This window comes from Elephantulus edwardii, unplaced genomic scaffold (genome assembly GCF_000299155.1).
Source record: "Elephantulus edwardii isolate Elephantulus edwardi_28Jun2011 unplaced genomic scaffold, EleEdw1.0 scaffold00050, whole genome shotgun sequence".
Classification (NCBI taxonomy): domain Eukaryota; kingdom Metazoa; phylum Chordata; class Mammalia; order Macroscelidea; family Macroscelididae; genus Elephantulus; species Elephantulus edwardii.
Genome location: NW_006399800.1, coordinates 14,000,824 through 14,024,491, shown reverse-complemented (window position 1 = coordinate 14,024,491; position 23,668 = coordinate 14,000,824). Strand labels below are relative to the sequence as shown.

The following is a 23,668-nucleotide window of genomic DNA, read 5'->3' as shown; positions in this document are numbered from 1 at the left end:
AGCTCTATGACATTGATGTGGCTAAGGTCAACATTTGATTAGGCCTGATGGAGAGAAGAAGGCCTATGTTCGGCCTGCTCCTGATTACGATGCTTTGGATGTTGCCAACAAAATTGGGATCATCTAAACTGAGTCCAGAGGGCTAATTCTAAATATAAATTTTTCTCACCAAAAAAAAAGTATGTATGTAAGATTAAACTGACAAAAGCAACTTGAGAGATTATATAAGAACTATAGGAAGTAGAGAATTCCTGTTTAATGGAAGAGAGGAATGAGAGAGAAAAGGATAGGAATGTCAAACAACTTGAAAGATGCAATCAGTGTCACTGAATGATTAACGTAGAAACTGGTTTTGAAGAAGTAATTTAGCCTGAGCAATAAATTGCATGGCCACACTTGTTATTAAGAAACAGAACTGACAAGATTTGGTGACTGGTTTGCTATGGGATGAAGAGAATTAGAAAAGATACTAAATATCTGAACAGGAACAGATGAGGATACCATGTATTGTTTTTGTTGTTGATTGCCTTCAAGCGGAGCACAACTCAAAGTGACCCTATGAATAAAAGGCCTGAAGCCCCTCTACAACCATCGACATTGATCAAAGTTCATAGAGTTTCTGGAAGCATGTTTAGGAAATGGATACCACTCCTGCTTCCAAACATTTCAAAAAATGTTACTGGATGAGTCACCTGCAATGCATAGTGACCTTATGTACAGCAGCTCTGAACACTTCCCTATCCTGAGCCAGTCTCAATAATTCTGACACACCAACCCCCGTTGCCCTAGTCACAGTTATCAATCTATCTCATCCAGCGTCTCCCTCTCCTGCACTGTCCGTCCGTCCACCCTTCCGAGCATGATGTCCTTCTCCAAGGACCATCTCTCCTGGACATGTGATCAAAGTAAGTGAGGTGAAGCTTCAAAATCCTAGCCTCTAAGGAAAGACTTCATTTCACCCTCTCCAAGACAGCCCTATTTGTTTTGTTGGCAGTCCATGGTATGTTCAAGAATCTTCTCCAGTACCACACATTGAAGGCATCTATTCTTCTGTTATCCTTAGTCATTGTCCAACTTTCAGAAGTGTAACAAGTAATTGAGAAGACCATAGCCTGGATTAAGCACGCCTTTGTATAAAGACTAACGTGTGTGTGTGTGTGTGTGTGTGTGTGTGTGTGTGTCCCAAGGAAATTAGAATAAGACACAAACGGAGATTTGTATGTCAATGTTCATAACAGTGTTATTTACCATCACAAGAACATGGAAACAGCCCAAATGTCCAATCAAAACTGAACTGATTGAGAAAGTATGGTACATTCACACAACGGGATACCATGCAGCATTCAGCAGTAAACGTTTTGGAAAATGCTACGTAACTTGGGAGAGGCTGCAGAGAATTATGCTGAGTGAATTAACACAGTCTCATAAGGACAAATACTACATAATACCACTATTGTAAAAATAGAAGGATAACTAGTAAAACATGTATAGGAACTCAAGGAGGGGAGGACTGAGGATGGGTAGGGGTGAAACCACAGGGTTGTACAGTTTGGTGGGTGGAGGGAGGGGTGAAGGAAATGGGAAAGGTTTGTGCAAGAAGACAGAGTAATAATGGGCAAGGTCCAATTGGGATTAATTTTATACAACAAAATGCAGGAGAAAACCTACTGACTGAGATAAAACATTTGGCAATACCATTTCAGACAAGGGTCTCAAATCAAAAGTTTATAGAATTCTACAGGGCATCCACAAAAACAAACCAAAACAAACCCCACAACAAGAAAAAAACCTGATAAGACAATTACAAAATAGGCAAAAGATGTGAAAAGAATTTTCACAGAAGAAGATATTCAGATGGCCAACAGACACATGAACAAATGCTCCAAATCACTAGCAGTAAGAGGGATGGAAATCAAAACCACAATGAGATACCATCTCACCTCAGTAGAAGTGGCAAAGTTTAAGAGGTAGCAAGTAATAAATGTTGGAGAGGATGTGGAGAGATAGGAACTCTTATACACTATTGGTGGGATTGTAAAATGGTAAAACAACTCTAGAAGGCTGTTTGGCGTTTCCTCAGAAAGCTGAACATAGACATTTTATATGACCTACCTATTCCACTGCCTGGAATATACCCTGAGCAAATGAGATCTGAGGCACAAACTGAGATTGGTACACCAATGTTCATAGCAGCCTTACTCATTATCTCAACATGGAAATAGGCTAAATGTCCAGCCACAATTGAATAGACAGAGAAATTATGGTACATTCACACAATGGAATACTACAAAGCAGGTAGGAGCAATGATTTTGTAAATCACTAACTAATTTGCGAGGAACTGAAGACAACTATTCTAGGTGAACTAATTCAGTCTCATAATAAAACAATTATTGTAGACATATATGAGGATCCTGGGGGGAGTGGGGGGAAGGGTGAGAGCAGAGGGGTGAGGATGGGGGGGTTTATTATGGGGTTGTACAATTTGATAGGTGGCGGGAGGGGTGGGTAAAGGACATGGGAACAATCTGGTGAGAAAGACAATGTACACAAAATTGTAAATATAACATTTATAAAATATAATAAAATAACACTTTTATTTTAAAAACAAAAGGCATGAGAATGACTGTATGAAACACAATGTGAATGAAGAATAGTATGAAACACAATGCATATGAACTTTTTAAGCAAACCAATAAAAAAAGACCAGAAATAAAACAAATGAAAATAATATAAAAACCCTGTAAAAACCACAAACTATGAAAAGCTTAAAAATTGATCTGGATAGTGCTTTTGGATAAGGCTCTTAATTGTGACAGAGAAGACAGATATGGCAGTAGATAGAGGTGTGTAAGGAGTTAAGGAAGGTGGTTTTCATTTGAGAGCGACTGAGACTTGAATATCCCAAAACTAATTTAATAATGAACATAGTAAAAAATAAGTATAAGGGGACAAGAGCCAGGGCAAAGCACCGTATGTCTTTCACTCAGATAAAAAAGAAAAGGACAGAGAAGAAGCAAATAAGTCTGTGTGTAGGGGTAAGAATATTTAAGAAATTGAGAAGCTTGAATCCACTTGTTTTTATTGTCTTGGTGAAGTAAAAGAATACTTCACCAATGGAAGAGGATATTTATAAGCTGACTATCTGCATGCTACAAGTTTATCCCTTTTTTCACTTTCACAGTAAAACAGTTTCAACAGCATGATTCTCAAAGCCAGATTAACTATCATATTCTGAGGAAATTTCTAATTATATTGAATTTCTGCATTTGCATGAGTAATGTGTAAAGCAGATATGTTTGTTATTATGTGCCAGCACGGCTATGACCCCCAGTGTAAGATAACTATACTGTTGTTATGTGCCACTGAGTTGAAACCAAATTATAATTGACCTGCAAGCGGTTTTTCAGAGGCAGTAAATCACATGATAGGATAAATCTCATGTGGTCTATATCACAGAGCAGTTGATGGATTCGAACTGAGTGCCTTTGGGTTAGCAGTGCAAGTCCTCACCAGTAAGCCACCAAAGCTCCATGTACATCACTCATGTGTTGAAAATTCTAAACTCTATGATGTTAGTGAAGCAGTATTAACTGTGGTTCTATAAAGGTACAATCAGCCTGATCTAATGAATGGGAGGTCTCACAGGATAATGAACAAAATTGAGTATATATGTATGGACTCTGGCAAAGCTAAGAGGCTTAGGTCCAATCCTGCATGTGACTTGTCACCTCCAGATTTGACTTGATAATATGATACCTTGGCTGATTTTAGATCTATCATTATAAGAAGCCTGTAGTTCAAGGCACAAGATTGGACCCTGTGACCTTTTATCTTGGATCACACATGACCAAAACCCATGGTCTCTGGTCCTTGATAAACTGTCTTTCCCAACAGATCAGAGATTTGCCAGCCTCTACAAGCACATGAATCATCTGTTATATTATGTTATATGTTATATATTGGAAACAACTCATAGCCAGCCCTTCACAGGCAAATAATCACATGGGTGATTGTCCATCTTCCTCCAATAGAACTGACAGTGGACTCAAACCTCGTGCCTTTGGGTTAACAGTGCAGCTCCTTACCACTAAACTACCAGAACTAAACACACACACATTCATTCTCTCTCTCTCTCTCTCTCTCTCAACTTGTTTAACAGAAATTCCAGTTGGATATAGCATCTTGGACTACCTTTAAAATAAATGTGCACAGAGCAATGCACACAGGACAGATGAAGTTGAGAGAACTATTATTAAAATAATTCATTTTGGAGCCAAGGGAGCAGCAAGCCTCTATAGGAAGCAGCGAGCCTCAGCAGGGAGCAGGGAGCCATGGTGGCACTCACTCATCAGGAGCAAGCAGGACAGTGGGAATTTGAGTGAGGTACTTGGGGGTGGGGGAGGGGGATCATTGATGACTGCTGGACCACATGAGACCTCTTCACCTTAAGCAGGAGGGTGTGAGACAGCTGGAGCTCAATGAGAATGGCACAACCAGTTATTGAGGGGAAAACCAAAGTTTCCCATTCAGGTCCCCATGCATGCCGTTCCCCCCACATGTGTGTGTGCATGCCTCTCTCCCTTTCTCCCACATGCATCTGCCTATGTGCCCACCCTACATATATCCATACACATGCCTGCCCAACCCTCTTGTGGAGCAGGGACTTCAGATCAAGAGCCGGCTATCACTTCGGGCATGAAAAACTCTACCACAGCAATGTCATGAAAGAAGCAAGCTACCTCGTACTCTATGCAAGCCCAAAGCAAGACATCACCCCAAATAAGTGACAAAGTGTCAATGGATTTCCTGAAGCCAGAAAGTCTGATGGAAGTTTGTGACACAGAATTTAAAAGAACAATGATTGAGTATTTTCAATGGGTGAAGGATAAACCTGAATAATTATAGGACACTGCAAGCAAAACCCAAGAAGAGCTTTAAAAAAAAATACAGAGCAATGCAGATAAAATAAACAAGGCATTAGAGGCTCTGGAAAAACAAGAAACCACAATCCAAAATATGAGTTCCAATGTTTCAGATGCTGTCAACATGATGGAGGGACACACAAACAGAGTTGAAGAGATGGAACACAGAATCAGTGAAACTGAAGATAGAATTGTCACCACTGATCTGCTAGAGCAAAAAGCAGAATCAAAAAGGAAGGAAAAAGAACAAAACCTAAAAATAATGAGGGACACCATCAAGAAAAATAACATGTATATCATAGGAATCCCAGAATAGGAAGAAGCAAGGAAAGGAACTGAAAAAGTTGTGGAAGAAGTACTAGAAGAAAACTTCCCAGGAATAATGAAGAATGAGAGAATATATAGTCAGGAAGCTAAGCGAACACCATATAGAGTAGACCCCAAAAGAAAAACACCAAGACATATCATAGTCCAGTTTGCCAGAACCAGAGATAAGGAGAGAATTCCAAAAGTAGTGAGGGAGAAACTAAGAGTAACCTATAAGGGTGAGCACATAAGATTAAATGCCAATTTCTCAACAGAATCCATGTAAGCAAGAAAACAGTGGAATGACATATATCGAACACTCAAAGAACACAACTGTCAACCAAGAATACTACACCCAGTAAAATCATCCGTCAAATATGAAGAAGAGATCAAGATATTCCCAGAAAAACAGAACCTAAGGGACTTTGTAAAAACAAGACCAGCATTGCAGGAAACACTGAGAGACGTTCGTTCTTACAGAAGTGCCACAGAAAGCAGGATGGGCCAAAGTAACTAGCAACAACACCAAAAAGAACTTAACAAAATGACAGAAATAAAACCTTGCCTCTCAATAATCACACTGAATGTGAATTGTTTAAATGCATGACTGAAGAGAAAAAGAGTAGCAGATTGGATAAAAAACCATCAATATGCTGTCTACAAAAGACACACCTGAAAAGGGAAGATAAAGAAAGACTAAAAATAAAAGGTTGGGGGAAAATATACCAAGCAAATGGCAACCAGAAAAATGCAAGAGTAGTGATATTCATTTCTGGTAAAATAAATGTCAATGCAAAAACCATCACAAAGGAGAAGGGAGGTCACTACATAATGCTTAAAGGGTCAATAGAACAAGAGATGTAACAATAATAAATAATATCTATGTGCCAAATGAAAGACCTGAAAATATATACAACAAACATTAACAGAACTGAAAGAGGAAATAAAACTTTTTGAAAAAGGAAATAGACAACACTACTGTAGGAGTTGGAGACTTCAACACACTACTCTGAAGAAAAAATAGAACTACCAGAAAGAAACTCAACAAAAATGCTGAAGAATTAAACCACACAATAAAATAACTTGATCTCATAAATATTATAGGTTAATGCACCCCAAAAAAGCACAGTACATATTCTTCTCCAATGTGCATGGAAAGTTCCCCAGAATAAATCACAGGATCTATTCTTCAGGATTTCAGTGCAGCCTCTTATGGCTAGGACTTGATTTAATCCTGACAGCAAGTAGCAGAGAAGCACTATTATTTGCAATTCGTAGATAAAGAGATCAAGATTCAGGAAATTTTAGTGAGTGGCCCACAGCTACACAACTACTCTAGAACAGATGAAGACTCAAGCCTGTGCTTTGCTCTGTGAAGACTTCTGAAATTTCAAAAGGTATCTTATAATCCTTTTAGCCTCAGATTAATTTCAAGTTCACACATTTATTTAAAGTAAGAAAGTCTGCATTGTAATTTCAACCCTCTGCCTTTCATTACTGGATATTACCAACCTTCTCTGCCTACAATAAATATCCTAAATAAACTTGAAGCAATAATTAGTACTGCTTTCTTAGATCACACTTGCACTTACTTAATTTTCCTCTCCCAAAATAAAACCAAAGCTCTTATAGCCACCTGAGACTACACATGAAGGTTTAATATCAGGGAAATTCTGAGCATCTGCCATAGTAGGAGGTACATTATTATTATTATTATTATTATTATTATTATTATTATTCATGTAAAACTCTAACTCTAACACAGCTTCCCACAACTAAAGTGAATCAAGAGGCAATTGTCATATAATACATTTAAACACAGAAAGACTTAACAATGTTTGTAAATTATATATTTTATCAGGGTTCAAAAAGTCAAGATGCAAAAATTCATTTTTTTCATGTCATTTTCACCAAAGCCACATAAATTAATAGTTTCTTCTTTGAAATTTAATTTTATCTTAAAACCCATACTACCATGAATACCTTAAATCTAAAGGTAAGAGGAAAAAATGCTGGTTTCAGTATTAATATAACCCCTTCAAAATTTTCATTAAGACTAAATTAATTGTTAATGCTTCTGCAACAATAATAGGCACTGCTTCACATTATCTAGCTTTTCACATTTTTTCTTTATAAAGTAAAGAAAAGAGAGAAAGAGATAAGGTCTATATAATTTTAGCAAGACAGTCAATCTTTCCAGACAGGGTCTGACGTACTAGATAAGATCAAGAAACTGTATTTTTCTCTGCGGGGAAAAATGTTATTTCAAAAATATGAATGTAATGCAAGATACCTTCTATAGTCTTCAATGTAATCACTCAGTATAGATTTACAGTTCTGCTCCATTGACTTATGGACTGGATGAGAGAGAATTCAGTGAACTTCTGATCTGCCCTTTTCTCTTTCTTTGAAGTGTGAATTTAATGACTGCTTACCTTTAGATAGCAATTTCTTTCTGCAAAAAGCTAACCAACACCCAATTTTATACTCCTACCTTGTGAAAGCCTCCTGCTAAACAGAACAAATTAGGAAATGAGTTTGAGAAAAATCACAAGTTATCACCCCTAATAGCATTCCATTTGCCTTCCTCTCCACATCCTGGCACATTCTCAGGGCCAAGACACCATAACACTTCTCACAGATAACTGTTACGCATTGAAAGGGTTCAAATGACCCAGCAGAGGCTGAGGGTACAACTGGAAAAAAGCAGGAAACTTTCCTTAAATTAGAGTTTCAAAAGCATGACAAAGAAAAGTCAATTATAGTATTTTTTAAGATAAATGTTTAATTATTTTTCATAAGATGATGTCTATGTGTGGTTAAGCTCTTTCTTAAACCAAAAAAGTCTGAATAATGAACATACTTCATTCATCACTCAAAAGTATTACTTTTAAGGTTTCTCTTTGTTCTCCATCAAAAAGACAGCTTTTCAGCCTAATAACCACACAGATTCTATACTAACCACTTTGATGGGTTTCTTAGTAACACTCCACTGTCCACTCAGGCAGAACTTCTGCATTATTCCTAGTGAACATTTGGGCACCAGACACCAGAATCTAGATTGCCTTCAATGTTCTTACTTTATTAAGCTCTCAAATAAAAGCCCCTTATTGAATGTCATAGTTGAACATTATACTTTTTAAACCTAGATAGCCAAAGCTAACTCACTGCTATTGAGTTGGAAGTGACTCATGGTTAACCCTCCCGGAGGTTTTTAGAGGCAGTAAATCACACAGAGGAGATGGCATATCTTTCTCCCTTGAAGCAACTGGTGGATTTGAACTGTATACTTCTGGGTTGGCAGGGCAACTTCTTACCCAGTTGGCCAACAGAGCTTCCTCTTAGGTGCCTTTTAACATTATATGTATGCCTTCTCTTAATTATTTACTTTCTTAAACAACAATAATTATTTTTAAAAAGTAGCATTTGATGCACACCCATGTTTATTGCGGCTTTGTTCACAATAGCAAAGAGTTGGAAACAACCTAAGTGCCGATCAACAAACAAATGAATAGAGAAGCTGTGGTATATTCACACAATGGAATACTACACTGCATTGAAAAACAAGGAACTCATGCAATATTATTCAAAATGGGAGACCCTGAAGGACATTATGCTTAGTGAAACATCAGTCTCAAAAGGACAAATACCGCATAGTGCCACTGTTGTAAAACAGGACTGACATCGAGGTTGGAGGGAGACTGAGAAAGATGGGTTCAATAATGTATACTGCATTGAAACAGATGAGGGAGAAAACTGTTTAAAAGGGATATGTGATTATTTATTTTTGTCATGGCAGGTGTCTAGAGCGAAGGCTACATGGTGAAGTGGACCTGGGGGAGGGTTTGTAAAACAATGAAAGAATTTTTGTTTTACTTTTACAAGAGGGTAGTGTATTAGGGGGGAGAGTTGGGGGGGAGTGCAACAATGAATGAATGAATGGAAATCCAAAGTATCTGTAGATTTTTACTGAAATTAATAATAAATTTTTTTTAAAGTGGCATTTGAGAGACTAGTCACCTGCCTCTTCACACATTATTTAATGACTTCTTGCTAGGAGTCAGTTGTTGTTGCTTTGTTGTTGTTATGTGCCGTCGAGTTGCTTGCGACTCATAGCGACCCTTTGTACAATAGCCCTAAACTCTGCTCTGTCCTGTGCCAATCGCACTGTCTCTGACACTCCCATCCCAATTATCCCAGTCACTGAATCAATTCACCTCATAGGGGACCTTCCCCTCCTGCACTGTCCTTCCACCCTCCCAAGCATGATGTCCCTCTCCAAGGACCAGTCTCTCCTCACAACATGTCCAAAGTATGTTAGACGGAGCTTCAGAATCCTTGCCTCCAAGGAGCAGCCCGGTTTAACCCTTTCCAGGACAAATCTGTTTGTTTTCCTTGGTACTCTCAATACTCTTCTCCAGCACCACAGCTCTAGGCATCAATTATTCTATCCTCCTTGGTCATTGTCCAACTCTCTGATGCATAACAAGTGATTGTGAAGACCAGTTAGTCCTTGCTAATTACAGTAATCCTGTGTGCAATAGAATAAAATCCTGCCTAATACTACACCATTCTCATAATCTATGTCTTTAACAGTACAGATAAAAAGGACTCAGTGTGATATAGTTGCAAAAAGGGGACTCAAACAAACCATCTTCAAATGCCACATATACATAAGCTTGTGCCCTACAAATCCACTTCTGACAAAGAAATTATCCAGGTAAAATATTCTTTATGTTTTCAAAGTAATTTTCCATTACAAAGAAACTAGTCATCTAAAATCACATCAGGAAAGGCCAAAGATAGAAATATATAACCTAAAAAGCATTATATGAAGTCATTATACTCACCGTTTGATGGCTTCTGTCACAGTAACGCAGCCCAAAATAATCTATCTCCATGAGGTTTATGTGACGGAATACATGGTCAAGGACAACGGAACCTTTCGTTGATTTCTGCAAAAAGAATTCACCATATTGCTTTTAACAGGATGGCTGGTCTCTGTCATGAGGACACAGTTTCAAAAAGTTTTATTAGTTCCGTCTTTATGTTTTGCTTAAATTACAAGGAAAATGTGATTTAAACTAGATTAATATAAGGGAAAATAGTTTGTGAACTAGTTATAAAATTCTGTGGATGTTAGTTACTGCTGATAACAGCTTGTGGCTAATTCATACATGCACAAAAGAAATGCTCCACAGAGTTTTCGAGGCTATAATTTTGCAGAAATTGATTACTCAGTCTGTATCTCAAGGCCTCTCTGGGTGGGTTTTAAATGAATGCAAACATCTTCTCTTACAAGCCTATGAATTATCCACAATACACAATTCTTTATTTAACAAATATAGTCTTTTATAGGAAAAGCAGCTAACACTTTGGTTAAAACCCCAAAGTCTTGTCTTTGCAGAATGCACAAAAGCAATTTTCAGCTGTATCATTACTTCACAACTAAAAAAGAATATAAAAAAATTAAAATAAAAATAACCAGAGATTTTCTTTTTAATTCTCATATAATAAATCCAGAGATTAAAGCTAACATTCCATAAAGCCCTTGTGAAGAGATTTTACTTATCTCTTTCCCCTAAGAACAGACATAAAGAAAGCACTGCCTTCGGCTACCTTTTAAACACTGATACCTATCTAAAAATCCCATCAGTCTCTCATTCTCCCACTATGTACATACATTTCTTTAAATTAACACTTTTCTCATCTGACATGTTGTTGTGTTGTTGTGTACAACTGAGTCGGAACTGACCTCTAGCTGACCCTACAGTGGGTTTTCAGCTAATGGCACAGATTGCCCATCCTTCTCCTGCAGAGCGGGTGGTAGAAGTGAACTGCATGCCTTTGAGATTGTAGCGCAGTTTGTTAGATACCAATTATTCACACATTTAGAATAAACATTTAATGAATAAGCATGGAAGCACATACTACATTACTTTTCTCTTAAAAAAAAAATCTGTTTCAAGAGTGTGTGTGCAGATACACAATACCCATCTTTAGCCCATTACTGGCAGGTATATCTAGGGTTATGAAAGAAATCCTTGAGAAGCCGCACCCTGTGGCAAAGCCTTCGTTCATGGTGCCTTTCCTCAGAGAATTACTGTTATGTGTTAATCCATGTGCAGAGAGTATTCAATACTGCACTGTTTTCAGAAATAGATTATAAAATGTTGTGACTAAAAGTGATATAAAATGGGTGAAATGAAGTGTTAAAGTAGCCCTGGTGGTGTAAATTGTTGAGAACTTATCTGCTTACTGAAGATCATGACTTACGCCCACTAGGCGAATGGACTGGAGAAGTGGCATGTGTCCACAAAGATCAACTGTACCCTAGGGGAACCCTGTGGGGTTGTTCTACTCTGCCACAGGGAGTTGTTACAATTTAGAATAGACTCAAAAGTACCCACCAATAAACAACAATATTAGTCAGAAACAGAGATACAAGTAGAAAGAAAAAAAAAAAGATGAAAACAATCCAAGTGCCCATCAACAAACGATGGGTAGAGAAGCTGTGGTATATTCACACAATGGAATACTACACTGCATTGAAAAACAAGGAACTTATGCAATATTATTCAAAATGGGTGACCCTGGAGGACATTATGCTGAGTGAAACTTCTTAGTCACAAAAGGACAAATACTGCATGGTGCCACTGTTGTAAAACATAACTGACATAGGGGTTGGGGGGAGACTAAGAAAGATGGGTTCAATAATGTATACTGCATTGAAACAGATGAGGGAGAAAACTGCTTAAAAGGGACACGTGATTAGGTATTTTTGTCCTAACAGGAGTCCAGAGCGAAGGCTGCATAGTGGAGTGGAACTGGGGGAGGGTTTGTAAAACAATGAAAGAATTTTTCTTTTCCTTTACAAGAGGGTTATGTACTAGGGGGAAGGATTGGGAGGGGAGAAAAGTGCAACGATGAATGAATGAATGGAAATCCAAAGGCTCTGTAAATGTTCATTGAAATAAAGAATATTTTTTTTAAATGTAAAAAAAAAACCCCAGGACTGACATAGGGGTTGGATGAATCTAAGAAAAGAGGGGATAAATAATGCACACTGTATTGAAACAGATGAGGGAAATAACTGCTTAAATGGAATAAATTATTAGATCTTATTTTTATGACAACAGTCCAGAATAAGAGCTGCATAGTAGACTAGGGTAGGGGTGGGGAATTGTATACCAGTGAAAGAATTTTTTTTTTCCTCAAAGAGAAGTGAACTGGAGATGGGGGTGGACAGGAAAGAAAATTACAAAAATGAATGAATGGAAATCCAAGTTCTCTATAAATTTTCATTAAAAAAAGAAAAAAAGAGTTGTGCAGTCAAACCTAAAAAACCTTAGAAATCCACTAGAGGGTCAGTGAGAGAGACTCTCTTGAAAGAATCATCTGACCACATCTTTCTCCCATGGAGCAACTGCTGTTGTTGTTATGTACCATCGAGTCACCTGTGACCCTATATGATGGTCAAGCACAACCACTGCACCACGTAGGCTCCTTAATATCACCTCCAGCAGATGTCTATTAGTGCTGTGAACCCATATATTTCCTTAAATTAGAAGCCGGGAAGTGAAATCATTCTTTCAAAAGATACCCACACTTTAAACTACAGTGCATATTGCCAATAAGATCCTTAAAATTCATTAACATAAATGTTTTCCCAAACTCATGTCAACATGTGAATTGAGTAAATATTTTCTAATATAACTGAATAGGGAAAAAAGGAAAGGGGGGACACAAATCATTTTAATTTCACTTACATGGATGAAAGTAAAATCCCCTTTTTGCACATTTTTTCATATGCTTGTGCCCAAGCTCGCCCGATCTCCCCATCTTCCCACTTTCCCTATCCAATCCGCCTTCCCTTGCTTCTCTTGTCTCTCTCAAACACACACAGGGTCACAAATTACTCAGAGCTGACTCTCAATTGGGTTTCTGAGGTTATAAATCACTTGGGAAGAAAGTGTCTTTCTCCTTCAGAGCCTCAGGTGGATGAAAATTGCCTGAGAAGCACAACCTTTGAGTAGCAGTACAATTCCCAAAGGCCTGTACACCAGAGCTTCCTCTGTGCTAGGCAATTTTATTTCTTAGCATTTGGGTTAGATATTCTCTACTCCAAATATACAAGCAAATTTTTCAAAGGGCTTCTACAACTTCTATTATTTTAATATACTAAGTTATTTAATACATCTGTAAATTATTTTTGTTCTTAGGACAAGGAACAAACTAATTTCCAAATGAATATATAAAAGTTCTACCATTTATCAAAAACTTATAATTTCTCTTTTGATTTAAAACAACTTTATCGTTTATAATTTAACTCCCTACTGTAACCCCCGAATTTTTCGTATTCCTAGACAATTTCTATAAGATTTTAATAAACATAGTTTGTAACTTGTTTGTTTTATCATTTGTTTGGCATTTGTCACCCTTTTTAAAAATTGTTTTGGACATTCTTCTCTGCTAGAAAAAATTAAAAACTGGCTTTCCAAGTTAACAAACAGTTCCATTGAGAATGTTGTCACTGGAATTTAAATTTCATTGACAGACTAAGAGTTTTGGGAGCATGATATATTTACAAAATGAAGTCTCCATGGCTTTCTTTTAGAACCTTAAAAAAAAAATGAAAACTTGCCTCATGTAAGTTTTATGCTTTATGACAGAAAGAGTTTACAAAATGACCTCAAAAAATTATCTTTCTCTAATCATTAGGACCTAAGAATAAGGGATCCACAATCAATATCCTTGGTACAAACAGTCAAGGGATTAGGAGATATATTGCATTGGGCAAGTCTACTGTCACGGACTTCTCCAAATTCTTGAGGAGGGCATAGTCTTTTTCCATCGCTTGCTATAATTCTGAGAGCTGAACAATGAATAATGATGACAGAAGAAGAGTTCTGAGTTCTGGCGTTGGAGAAGAGCAATGAACATCACATGGATGGTCAAAAGAACAAACAAATATGTCTTTGAGAGGGTACAGACAGAGTGCTTTATGGAGGCAAAGATGATGAGACTTCACCTCACATACTTCAGGCATATTGTTAGGAGAGGTTATTCTTTGGAGAGGGATATGATGCTCAGGAAGGCAGAGAGTCAGCGAATGAAAGACCCTCAAGTAGGTGGACTGACACAGTAACTACTGCAATGGGCTATAACGTGTCATAAAGTATAAGGATAGCACACAATAGAACAATGTTCAGATCTGTTATTCATAGGCTTGCTATGAGTCGTACTTGACTCAATGACACCTAACAACAATTAGCGTTCTACATAATCTATTTACATGATAACCCAATCCCTTTCACAGGCCACAAACATCTAGTATTTGCATAGTCCTACTCAGTAATTTCTCATATGCAAGTACTCATATGCAAGTTGAGGCTCAATGTCAAGAAGACAAAGATTCTCACCACTGGACCAATTGGTAGCATCAGGATGGATGGTGAAGAGATTGAGATTGTTCACAGCTTTAGTTTGCTTGGCTCCACAGTCAACACTCTTGGCACCAGTAGCCAGGAAATTAAAAGGTGCATTGCCATTGTAAAGTCGGCTATTAGGACTTCTCCAAAGTACTGAAGAGCAACGGTGTCTCTCTGGAGACTAAGGTGCATTTGACACAGGCCATGGTCTTCACAATCACTTGTTATGCATCAGAGAGTTGGACAATGACCAAGGAGGATAGGAGGAGAAGCGATACCTTTGAGCTGTGGTGCTGGAGAAGAGTATTGAGAATACCATGGACTACTAGGAAATCAAACAGATTCGTCCTGCATACAGATTGAAAAGGTATGGAGGTAGGACACATCCCTGGAATACACCCTTCCCAATTTTGAATCATGCAGTGTTTCCTTGCTCTGTTCTGATGACTGTCTCTTGGTCCAAGTATAGGTTTCACATTAGCAGGATCAGGTGTTCTGGGATTCCCATTCTTCTCAGAGTCAGCCATAGTTTGTTATGATCCACATAGTCAAACACCTTTGCATAATCAATGAAACACAGATAGACATTTTTCTGGTATTCTCTGCTTTCAGCTAAGATCCATCTAACATCAGCTACAATATCCCTAGTACCATGACCTCTTCTAAACCTAGCCTGGACTTCTGGCAGTTCTCTGATGATGTACTGTTCCAGTCGTTGTGCCAAGAAATCTGGAGAACAACCACTTGGCCAACTGACTGGAAGAGATCTATAATATTTGTTCCCATTCCAAAGAAGGGTGACCCAACAGAGTGTGGAAACTATAGAACAATATCATTGATTTCACATGCTGGCAATCTAAAAAAAAACAAACCCAATAACTGAAAACTCTGAAACAGAATGCTACCATGACATACATGAAGTTACCAAGAGTTATTAACAACAAACTGATAACTGGGGTAATAAAAGTATATATATAATAAGCTTGTCATATAAAAGTGAAAAATTCAATATTTTTTATTCATGTATTCTTGCTATATTATACTTTCTGATAGAATATAACAAAGTAACTTAGTTTTTTATTTCAACCCAATTCCAAGCCATCTTTCTAAACACTTATTCAGTAAAACAGTTATTATATGTAAAATTTTCAGTTAACCACATTATTTTGGTGATCCAAAAGAAAGTGGAAATTACTGAAAAAATATCCTCAATACTGCATACAAGTAAAAATCTTGCTGAAGATTATTTAAAAATCACTGGAAAAGTACACAGATAGGGGGAACTACCAGAAATTCAACCTGGACTCAAATGAGCCCACAGAAATAGAGATATCATTGCTGACGTCAGGTAGATTTTGGCTGAAAACCATGAGAATACCAGAGAGTTATTTATCTATGTTTTACTGACTATGCAAAGTCTACTGAATGTGTGGATCATAAAAAACTATGGCTTACATTGAGAAGAATGGGAATCTCATAACCATTAATTGTGTTCATGTGAAGCCTATCCTTAGGCCAATAAGCTGTTGTCCAAACAAAACTGCACAGCTTAAAATCAATAAAGGTGGGTGCATCAAGGTTTTATCCTTTTCTGCATATCTATTCAGTCTGTCTGCTGAACAATTCATTCTTTTACATGAAGAACAATGTGTCCTCTGGACTGGAAGAAGACTCACCAACAACCTTTGTTATGCAGATGACACAACCTTACTTGCAGAAACTAAAGACGACTTGACTGAAGCATTTACTGATGAAGATCAAACACTACAGTCTTCAATATGTGTTACATTTCAACATCAAGGAAACAAAAGCCCTCAGTACTGGGCTAATAAGCAATACCATAATAGATACAAAGTGCCAATGATTTCATTTTACTGGGATCCACAATCAACACCCATGGTAAAACCAGAAAAGAAATAAGAAGAAGTGTTGCATTGGAAAAAGCAGCTGCCAAAGACCTCTCCAAAATGCTAAAGAGCAAGGATGTCAATTTAAAGACTCAGATGTGTCAGATCCAAGCCATGGTCTTTTGAATCACTTCCTATGCATTTTACAACTGGATAAAAAAATAAGTATGACAAAATTGATACTTTTATATTATGATAATGCAGAAGAGTCCTAAATAACCCAGGGACTGGGGGGTGGGGTAGTGGGGGTGGGGAAACAACACAAAATAAAACCCCAAACAAGAAAGTCTCTCTTGGAGGAAGTGCAATCAGAGTGCTCTTAAAAGGCTAGGATGGCAAAACTTTGTCTCACATACTTTGACCATGTTGTTATGTACCATCAAGTTCAGTACTACTCATAGCAACCCTCTGAACAAGAGATCTGAACTCTGTTCTGTACTATGCCATCTTTTCACTTCCTGACACACAAGAGCCTATTGAGGCAGTGACTGTGTCAATCTTCCTGGTCAAGGGTCTTTCTCTCCTTCTCTGACCCTCCACCTTTCCCAGCATCATGTCTTTATCCAAGAAATAGAATCTCCTAGCAACACGCCCAAAGTATATGAGGCAAAGCCTTATTATTCTTGCCTCCAAAGAGCACTCCAGCTGCCTCCTCTCTAAGACCTATCTGTTTTGACAGTGCATGGAATGTTCAGGGCTCTTCTCCAATACCACAGCTCAAAGGCCTCGATTCTTCTGTCACCCTCATTCACTGTCCAGCTCTCAGATGCACAGAAATAATCAGAAAAACTATGGCCTGAATCAAACGTACCTTAGTCCTCAAACTGCCATCATTGTTGTTGTTGTTGTTATGTGCCATCGAGTCTTTTGCGACTCATAGAGACCCTATACACAACAGCCCTAAACCCTGCTCTATCCTGCGCCAACCACACCGCCTCTGACACACCCATCCCGATTACCCCAGTCAACGAATCAATCCATCTCATAGAGGGTCTTCCTCTCCTGCGCTGTCCCTCCACCCTCCCAAGCATGATATCCCTCTCCAGGGACCGGTCCCTCCTCACAACATGTCCAAAGTATGTTAGATGGAGCCTCAGAATCTTTGCCTCCAAAGAGCCACCCGGTTTAACCCTTTCCAGGACAAATCTGTTGTTTTCCCAGCAGTCCATGGTATTCTCAATACTCTTCTCCAGCACCACAGCTCAAAGACATCAATTCTCCTTCTGTCCTCCCGACCCTCCTGGCAACATGTCCAAAGTATGTCAGACTGCCATCATTACTCCTCAATAATTTGGAGAAGTCCCTAACTGTAGATTTTCCCAGTGCAATGTGTTTCCTTCTTTCCTGACTGCTGGAATCAAGGTTGTTAATTATGGATCCAAGCAATATGAAGCTGTTGAAAGTTTCAATCTCCTCTGAATCCATCATGATGTTGCCTATCAGTGCAGTGATAAGAATCTTTGTTTTCTTGATACTGAGATGCAAATCCATATTGAAGGTGCATTCCTTGATCTTCTGCAACAAGTGCTTCAAGTCCTCCTCAAGCAAGTAAGGTTGTGTCATAGGTTACTGATGAGTCTCCCTCCAATAAGACTGAATTAGGTGGGGCTAGTGTTTGAAAAAGGCATAATGTTGAGAAAGGTAGAGGATCAAAGAAATAAAGAAAGACTCCCAACAAGATGGATTGACACAGTGACTTTAACAACGAGCTTGAGCATATCAGAGATCATGAAGATGTAAAGGATAAAGCAAATTTCATATCTGTTTTTCAAAGGGTTGCTATAAGTTGTAGTCAATTTGATGTCACCTAACAACAATAACAACACAAATAATGAAATACTTAGCTCTTCCTTTTCAAAACATGTTCCTGTATTAGTTTCTTTTTACTTGCTACACTGTCAAGGCCCTCAAATAAGAGACTGACTGGTAGCTGTGAGAGCATGTATCCATATCTTCTTCCTGGATTTAATAAGACAGCTTCAAATGTTCACCAATTTTCAATGACTTGTAAAGGACTGAATTACATGCTCTAAAAATAAGTGTGTTAAATCCTAACCTATACACATTTTGTTATAAATCTTACTTGGAAATAAGGGGATTGTGTGTGTTAATAAGCCAGGACTAGCATAAAGTATATCTTAAGTAATTTTTTTAAGTCATGAGAGAGAATACTACAGCGAGATAAGAGAGATTGGGTAAGATAGATGTCAAGACATATGGAGCTCTCCAAAACCAAGAAAGAGACACTAAGGAGACAAGAACTTTCCTCTTGAGCTGACAGAGAAAAGAAAACCTTCTCTTAGAAATCATGTTCCTAAACTGTGAGAAAATAAACTCATATTTTCAAAGTCATCTATTGTAGTATTTCAACAGAATTAAGCACTGAGATAATCTAACAAATGCTTTAATCAATGGTTTGGGCATTGAGGCCACACCATGCTCGGAAAGGTAAAGGATCAGCGAAACAGAAGACCCTCAACCAGACAAATAGACACAGTGACTGCAGCAATAGGCTCAAGTGTGTTAGAAATGATGAAGACGGCACAGGAGAGGACAGTGTGCAGATCTGTTAGTCACACAACTGCTCTGAGTCATACAGGACTTGATGGCACCTAACAACAACATAAAGGCTGGAAGAGATTCAAGGTGTCTAATGTTAGATGTCGTCAAGTTGAGTATGACTCATAGCGACTCTCTGAACAGCCAACCCAAACCCTGTCCTATCCTGTGCCATTCTCATCATCTCTGACACACTAGAACCTATTGCTGAAGTCATGGTGTTAATCCTTCTCATTTGAGGTTTTCTTCTCCTCTGCTGACACTCCATGTTTCCAAGCATGATGTCCCTCTCCAAGGAACAGCCTCACCTAGTTATATGTCCAAAGCATAAAAGACAAAGCTTCAACATCTTTCCCTCAAAAGAGGAAACAGGCTACACTTTTTCCAAAACATATCTGTTTCTTCTTTTTGCAGTCCATGGGATATTCAGTACTCTTCTGCAATACCACAACTCAAAGGCATCCATTCTTCTGTCATTCTTACTCATAGTCAACCTCACTGATGCAAATCAGTTTGTTGAGAAGACCATGGCCTGAATCAGGCATATTTTAGTCTTCAATTTGGTATCATTGCTCTTCGGCATTTTGGAGAGGTCCGTGACAGGCAACTTGCCCATTGCAAAACATCTCCTTATTTCCTGACTGCTGGTACCAAGGGTGTCGACTGTTGATTCAAGCAAGATGAAATCACTGACAGTTTCAATTCATTCTCCATCTATCATGTCTCCTGATGGTCTTTTAGCAAGGACTTTTGTTTTTTTTCCATGTTAAAATGCAGTGCAACTAGCTGCTCCACAGAAGGATGGGCAGCACGTCAACAGAGAACTGCCAGATGTGCAGTCTGGGTTTAGAAGAGACCATGATACTAGGGACATTACAGCTAATGTTAGATTTATCTTGGCTGAAAGCAGAGAGTACCAGAGAAATGTCTATCTGTGTTTCACAGACTATATAAAGGCATGTAACTGTGTTGGTCATAACAAATTGTGGCTAACTTGGACGAGGAGGCACTCATCAGAACAGAGCAAAGAAACATTGCAAGCTTCAAAACTGGACAGAATTTATGCCAGGGATGTGTCCTGTTTCCATACATTTTCAATCTATGTGCAGAACAGATTATCCAAGAGGCTGGGCTGTATGAGGAGAAATGTAGTATCAGGATTGGAGGAAGACTCATCAATAGTCTGTGTTATGCAGATGGCACAACCCTGCTTGCTGAAACTGAGGAGAACCTGAAGCACTTGTTGTAGAAAGTCAAGGACTGCAGCCTTTAATATGGATTGAAGCACAACCTCAAGAAAACAAATATTCTAACCACTGGGTTAATTAAAAGGAACATGATAGATGGTGAAGAGACTGAGATTGTTAACAGCTTTAGTTTGCTTGACTCTACAATCAAGACTTGGTACCAGCAGTCAGGAAATTAAAAGACCAATTGTATTGGGAAAATTTGCTGTCAGAGACCTCTCCAAAATCCTGAAGAACAATGATATTAGTTTGGAGAATAAGGTGCACCTGATCCAGGTCATAAGTCTTTGCAATTACTTGCTATGCATCAGAAAACTATACAGTGACTAGGAATGATAGAAGGATAACTGTTACCTTTAAGAATTGATACCTTTGAGCTGTGGTGCTTGAGAAGAATACCGAATATGCCATGGACTTCTAGGAGAACAACAGGTTCATCCAAGAGAGGATGACACCAGGCTGCCCCTTGGAGGCAAGGATTCTGAAGCTTTGCCTGACATACTTTGGACATGTCACAAGGTGGGACCAGTCCTTGGAGAGGGGCATCATGCTTGGGAGGGTACAGGGACAGCACAAGAGAGGAAGGTCCTCAATGAGATAGACTGATTCAGTGACTGGGGTAATGGGGGTAGGAATGTCAGAGACAATAAGATTGGTAAGGGATAGAACAGGGTTTAGGGCTATTTTACATAGGGTTACTATGAGTCGCAGGTGACTTGATGGCACATAATGACACCAACAAGATGAAACCACTATTTTCCAAAGCGATCATTAAAAAATTAACAGAACGTAACCTATAGACAGAACACCCTTTTACTAAAAGTATCCTTTAGTAAATGTTGTACAGAAGCAGCACAAGTAAAGCTGCCAGTATTATGCAATAAATTCAACACTGACCTAAGAAAAAAATAGGATGTCTCGTGATTCCCTCTACAGTTTTCTGAAGAGCACAGTTATGTCTACACATGCACCTGGAGCAGAGCCAGGTGAACCTCAGAAACACTGTATTTCTGTCACCACACTGAACAAACATGTACACGAAAACCTCTTAACTTCTCATCTGTCATACTGTAATATGACAAGACTCAGAAAGCATGGATGCCAGCAGCAAATTAACTACTGAGGTACGGGAATACATATATCCAGTTCACCTCTCTGCCAGCCCTGCCTTATTGGTCTTCTCCAATTCTTCCCTCAAGGAGAGCTCTGGTGGCCTAGTGGCAAGGAGCTGCAACTACAATCCCAGAGGCGAACGGTTCGAATCCACCAGATGCTCTGCCAGGGAAGGAGGGACAATCTCCTCCTGTGCCAGTCAGATCTGATTTGACGGTACACGCACACACACAAAAAAAAATAAAATAAAAAAAAAAAATTTAAAAAAAACCCAATTCTTCCCTCAATTATTATTTTGCTGTTATGCCCTCTGCTCTTCAAGTTAGAGATCATTTCACTATTAGTATGAGTTCTTCAAAGAGATTATTTATGCTTTATATTTTGCAGTTTACATTGAAAAATGATTTAGCAAACATAACCTTTGAATGACTATTAAGAACTGATGGAGTACTAACACAAGAGTTAAAATAGGAAATAAAATACACTTGGTAGGGGAAGGAGTGGGTGAGTACTGAAAAACTGGGGAAAGGACATGTATATAGCATCAAGGATATTACTAAGTATTATATTACTTTATGTATTCAAATATTCATTGAGTGCCTATCACATGTTGGCAAATTATTAATATCTGGAAAATGGAAAAAGTTCACCAAAAAATGGAAGAAAAGTGGGAGATGCACTCAGAATACAAGAGGCAGCTATGGGGCCTTGGTGACTAGCCTATGGAATCACTAGAGACATTTCAGGGTTGTGGAATGATGAAGAGGCTTTTAAGAGGTTGTCTCTAGAAACCACATGGCTGGTTTTCATTAACAGCTCTTTCATATAGCTGACTAATTAGCATTCCCAAATATTACTTGAATAAAAACATTTCAAAAGAGGAAAAAAACGTACCAAGTGGTAATTATTCATGACTTTTTATCTTTAACTTTCAGAGATACTAGTTGTTTTGTAGATCAGGTTCATACTTTAAGAAGTATTAATAAAAGGGACTACAGTAGAAGGTCTTGGGAAAATGGGCAAAGAATGTGTAACAAAATTTAAAAAACATAAAAGTGGCCGGGTTTACTAGTACAAAATAAATTTGTGGAGCCTCTAAAACTATGACACTTTTTACCCTTCAAACCTGGAGCAAAGTTCACCCCATAACTCAACTTTCAGCTGAAGAATAGACATGCCTATAAAGTAAACAGTAACACCAGGAAGACACTCACTGCTTAAAATAATCAACCATGCCAGTTCCAAAGAGTTATATGTGTTCAAGTTTACAGCTCAGAAGTTGCTATGATTATTAGATGCCCTCAAGTCACACAGCGACCCTATGAACAACAGATCTGAACCCTGTCCTATGCTGAACCACTCTTATCCACAGCATGATACTCCTGAGTTACTGTATCATTCCATCTTGTTGAGGGTCTGTCTTTCTCTCTTTAGCTGACCCTCCACCTTTCCAAGAGTGATGTCCCTTTCCAAGGAAGAGTCTCTCCTAATAACATGCAAAGAAAGGGTAGAAGAATTACTGAAATGTAGAATCAGGAAGAAGTGATAAGAATGTGGTTACATTGTGGGTATCAGAATTCTTATTACAAATCTAAATGAATATGGATGGTTGAATGGCAAAGCCAATTTGATTTGTAATCTTCTCAAATCACACATAGAAAAAGAAATGGTTAGAAATAAAATGGAACTATGGTAATAAGCTACTAATTTTCCATTTGTAGACTCCTTAACACATAAACTATTTATACTCATCACCCTCTTAAGAGCATCCTACAAAAAGAAAGAACAACAACAAAAAAGTTTAGAACTTTTTCACTGAAGTCCTTCTGGACCTCTATGAGCAAGATGACCCGTCACAGAGTCATTATACACCAGTGTAGAGGCTAAGGCCATTATTGTAAAAATAGAAGGATAACCATTAAGTTGTGTATAAAAGTCCAGAGGGGGAAAGGGTGGGAAGAGGGAGACTGAGGTTGAAGAGGTGGAGAAAGCAAGGGGTTGCCGAGTGTGGTGAGTGGAGAAAGTGGGTGAAGAAATTAGGAAAGGTCAAGTGGGACCTGAAAAGGTGGGGTAATATTGGGCATAGATTAATTAAATAATTGATGATTAATTCTATAAAACACAATGTATGTGAATTTAGGAATGTGTGAAAAACAATATATATGAATGAAACACAATGTAT

At 38.3% G+C, this 23,668-nt stretch overlaps 1 protein-coding gene across 1 annotated transcript in view; it reads right to left on the bottom strand.

Moving 5' to 3' along the window:
- The window catches only part of EPB41L4A (erythrocyte membrane protein band 4.1 like 4A), a 373,049-nt gene that overhangs the window by 208,663 nt on the left and 140,718 nt on the right, over window positions 1-23,668 (bottom strand). The window contains exon 2 of the mRNA XM_006886688.1: window positions 10,080-10,184. Coding sequence (XP_006886750.1) covers window positions 10,080-10,184 — 105 coding nt within the window. The remainder of the gene's footprint in view (window positions 1-10,079; window positions 10,185-23,668) is intronic.